This window comes from Electrona antarctica (assembly GCF_951216825.1).
Source record: "Electrona antarctica genome assembly, chromosome: 5".
NCBI lineage: Eukaryota > Metazoa > Chordata > Actinopteri > Myctophiformes > Myctophidae > Electrona > Electrona antarctica.
The window spans coordinates 14,451,387-14,456,008 of record NC_136810.1 but is presented as its reverse complement, the minus strand read 5'-3'; the positions used below and the strand labels follow the sequence as shown (position 1 = coordinate 14,456,008).

Below are 4,622 nucleotides of genomic sequence, written 5' to 3'. Positions count from 1 at the left end.
AAACACCTTCCCCCACACACAGATAAAGAAAGGTTAACAAAATAACGTGGCGCCATGGGGAAGCACAACTCGTCACCTCTGCAAATGTTAACGTTCCTTTTTTATCCGTTTGCTTTCCCCCAGGAACACCCGGCTACACCCTGCTACATCCCCACCCATCATCGCCTCTTTGGACTTCACATAACCCCCACATACCCCCACATAACCCCCTCCACCGTGGGTCGCCATAACTCTCTGGACTCTCGGCCCGTCCCCCCTACACCCCCCAACCCTCCTCCCCGGATCTCCCAGATCCCCCTTTACCCCTCCTCGACGCACCTCACCCTCCCCCACCCTCCGTTCTGTGGTCTCCTCCCCGTACTCCCACCACGTCTGCGGAGTGGGTGTCGGCTCCCTCCCCCGGGGGAGGGAGCGAGGATATGGGGGAGTCGTCCCTGGGGGACAAGCCCCTGGAGAACGACGCGGAGGGCGTGTGGAGCCCGGACATCGAGCAGAGCTTCCAGGAGGCGCTGGCCATCTACCCGCCCTGCGGACGCAGGAAGATCATCCTCTCAGACGAGGGCAAGATGTACGGTACGCCCCACCCCTTACCACCACCACCACCCCCCATCTGTCACAAATGTTGGGATATCTCATTTTGGTGTCAAAACTTGTGCTTGTGCTTTAAAAGCTTGTGCTTTCCTGATACACTTCTACCAGTCTCACACACCCCTAGAGAGATTGAGTACACGCTGTGTCTCACGCAACTTTGTAAACACGTGTGTGACAAGGTTCCCAAAATGTGGTGTCTCTCCCCACCAGGGCCCAAACATGTAAAAATAAATAAATGGAGATATGGGATCATTTACAGGTCCATTTGGTTCCATTTGTACACACGTGCTCTTTTCCGATGTCGGAAATAGTTTGGACACTCAGGCCATCTGGGGGTGCAGCAGTGTCCCTTTCCCTTTCCGAAAAATCGGTTTAGGGTCCGTTTGGTTCTATTTGTACACTTATCAGAGTCAACATACCTGTAAGGGTCCATTTGGACCCCTGGTGGTCCCCGAACCCGATGTTGAGAACCAGTAACTATCGTCTAATGCACGCTGTCCATCACTCACATATCTTCTCTGTCGGATGGAAACCTCATATGACCTATACTTTTCAGGGTTCAAATAGGCTACAAAAATCACAGATCAAAAAGCTCAAAATGTGTCGCTTCGCATCTTTTGTGTGACATCAAGTAGGGCGTTAATTTACCACACAAAACACAAAAAGTTAAAATATGGAGATAAGAGGTTTCTGCCTGACAGAAATAACGATATATTGGTGCACACACACACACACACACACACACACACACACACACACACACACACACACACACACACACACACACACACACACACACACACACAGTCACACACAGTCACACACAGTCACACACAGTCACACACTTGCACACTGAACTTCATATGGCCAGCTATTGAGGCCTGTTTTTGGGTTACACCCACACACTCCCTCTCTCTCTGGTGTGTGTGTGTGTGTGTGTGTGTGTGTGTGTGTGTGTGTGTGTGTGTGTGTGTGTGTGTGTGTGTGTGTGTGTGTGTGTGTGTGTGTGTGTGTGTGTGTGTGTGTGTGTGTGTGTGTGTGTGTGTGTGTGTGTGTGTGTGTGTGTGTGTGAGCGCGCTCGCGCGCCATTGATTGATTGATTGAAGTATTTATTAACAGATTGGAGAATCACAGTACATTTTAAGCACAACTCAATACAAAACTGTTAACTGTGGACGACACCATAAGCATTACACTTGTTTACAATAGGGTCCACCATGTTCAATTCATCATAACATTTAGAGACATACAAATATACACTTCTATATAGCCATAAACAGGAAATCATCATAAAGGAGGCAAAAAGGGAAAAAAAAACATATACTGTACATTGAGGGGAAAAAAGGATTCGGTGGGGGATTCAGATTTTACGGGGGTCAGTTTTGAATATTGTAGCCGTGCGTGTGTGCGTGCGTTTGTGCGTGCGTGCACGTGTGTGCGTGCGTTCGTGCGTGCGTGCAACTCCCAGCATTGAGTGTTCATGGTGTTTCACACTATTGCCGGCTTCCTGCACAGCTGTCAGTGTCACGTGGTCCCATAGCGTGTGATTGTGCAATGTGTGTGTGGGTCAGTGGGTGTGTACGTATGTGTCTCACACACACATTGCACAGATACACGTGCATGCACGCACGTACACACTCTCTCTTTCTCTCTCTCTCTCTCTCTCTCTCTCTCTCCTGCCACAGAGAGCATCATTCTCTCATGCAGTATGTAGTCAGCTGCATGTTTGTCGCCACTAGAATGTTGATGTTAGGCAGAAAACTTATCTCCATTTTTTTAACTTTTTTTTCTCTTTAATTAACACCCTATTTGATGATAATTGATAATACTGCAGCGTCGCACAAAAGCGAAAGCAAAAGTGTCAGATCCACAAAGTTTTGAGCTTGTCGACCTTTACTTTTGATGCTTTTGAATTTGAATTTGAATTTGAATGTATGTATACAGTTTATATCACTTATATGGATAATATGAAACGGTTTTGCTAAAAACTGAGCCGGTTGCTATGCAACGCCTTGCTCCCCCCGCCCGCATGAAAACATGCACGCGCATCCATAGAGCCCTATTATAGTTACCATCTAATGTCGCTAAGCATCCATAGAGCCCTATTATAGTTACCATCTAATGTCGCTAAGCATCCATAGAGCCCTATTATAGTTACCATCTAATGTCGCTAAGCATCCATAGAGCCCTATTATAGTTACCATCTAATGTCGCTAAGCATCCATAGAGCCCTATTATAGTTACCATCTAATGTCGCCAAGCAAGGCATTGCTTTTCAAGATTGAGAAAGCGTTGAGTTATTTGTATTACACACATGCACGTGGTGGAAAGTAACTGTACTCAAATACTTTATACTTTTCATTATTATTTGCAAACTTTTGTTACAAGTTGCTTTGTAGATTTAGATATATAATTACAAAACGTACATTAACGAAATAAACTTTAATTTAAGTTGTTGGTAGATAATCTTAAAAAAAATAAAATAATAATAATAATAAATATATATATATATATATATTTGTACTTCTACTCGAGTAAATATAGGACTTTTACTTCTGCATTACTTTTAGATCTGCATTGCGGTATTGCTACTGCCTGCTACTTGAGTAAATTCTTCGTACTTCTTGAGATGAGATGAGATGAGATTGGTGAGGGACCGTGCACTGCGTGTGCATCCAGTGCATTGGTGAGGGACCGTGCACTGTGTGTGCATCCAGTGCATTGGTGAGGGACCGTGCACTGTGTGTGCATCCAGTGCATTGGTGAGGGACCGTGCACTGTGTGTACGTCCAGTGCATTGGTGAGGGACCGTGCACTGTGTGTGCATCCAGTGCATTGGTGAGGGACCGTGCACTGTGTGTACGTCCAGTGCATTGGTGAGGGACCGTGCACTGTGTGTGCATCCAGTGCATTGGTGAGGGACCGTGCACTGTGTGTGCATCCAGTGCATTGGTGAGGGAGCGTGCACTGTATGTACGTCCAGTGCATTGGTGAGGGACCGTGCACTGTGTGTACGTCCAGTGCATTGGTGAGGGACCGTGCACTGTGTGTACGTCCAGTGCATTGGTGAGGGACCGTGCACTGTGTGTACGTCCAGTGCATTGGTGAGGGACCGTGCACTGTGTGTGCATTGCAGTGCATTGGTGAGGGACCGTGCACTGTGTGTACGTCCAGTGCATTGGTGAGGGACCGTGCACTGTGTGCATTGCAGTGCATTGGTGAGGGACCGTGCACTGTGTGCATTGCAGTGCATTGGTGAGGGACCGTGCACTGTGTGTGCATTGCAGTGCATTGGTGAGGGACCGTGCACTGTGTGTGCATCCAGTGCATTGGTGAGGGACCGTGCACTGTGTGTGCATCCAGTGCATTGGTGAGGGACCGTGCACTGTGTGCATCCAGTGCATTGGTGAGGGACCGTGCACTGTGTGTGCATCCAGTGCATTGGTGAGGGACCGTGCACTGTGTATGTATCCAGTGCATTGGTGTGGGACCGTGCACTGTGTGTGCATCCAGTGCATTGGTGGGGGACCGTGCACTGTGTGTGCATCCAGTGCATTGGTGTGGGACCGTGCACTGTGTGTGCATCCAGTGCATTGGTGTGGGACCGTGCACTGTGTGTGCATCCAGTGCATTGGTGTGGGACCGTGCACTGTGTGTACATCCAGTGCATTGGTGTGGGACCGTGCACTGTGTGTGCATCCAGTGCATTGGTGAGGGACCGTGCACTGTGTGTGCATCCAGTGCGTTGGTGAGGGGCCGTGCACTGTGTGTGCATCCAGTGCGTTGGTTAGGGACCGTGCACTGTGTGTACATCCAGTGCATTGGTGAGGGACCGTGCACTGTGTGTGCATCCAGTGCATTGGTGAGGGACCGTGCACTGTGTGTGCATCCAGTGCATTGGTGAGGGACCGTGCACTGTGTGTGCATCCAGTGCGTTGGTTAGGGACCGTGCACTGTGTGTACAACCCAGTGCATTGTTGAGGGACCGTGCACTGTGTGTGCATCCAGTGCATTGGTGAGGGACCGTGCAC

General features: G+C 48.8%; 1 protein-coding gene across 4 annotated transcripts in view; it reads left to right on the top strand.

The window, feature by feature from the left end:
- Positions 1-328: 328 nt before the first annotated feature.
- tead4 (TEA domain transcription factor 4) overlaps positions 329-4,622 on the top strand; it is a 51,621-nt gene continuing 47,327 nt past the window's right edge. For all 4 annotated transcript variants that reach the window (XM_079502035.1, XM_079502033.1, XM_079502034.1 and 1 more), the window contains exon 1: positions 329-573. In XM_079502035.1, the coding sequence (XP_079358161.1) occupies positions 420-573 (154 nt within the window). In that variant the 5' untranslated portion in view covers positions 329-419. The remainder of the gene's footprint in view (positions 574-4,622) is intronic.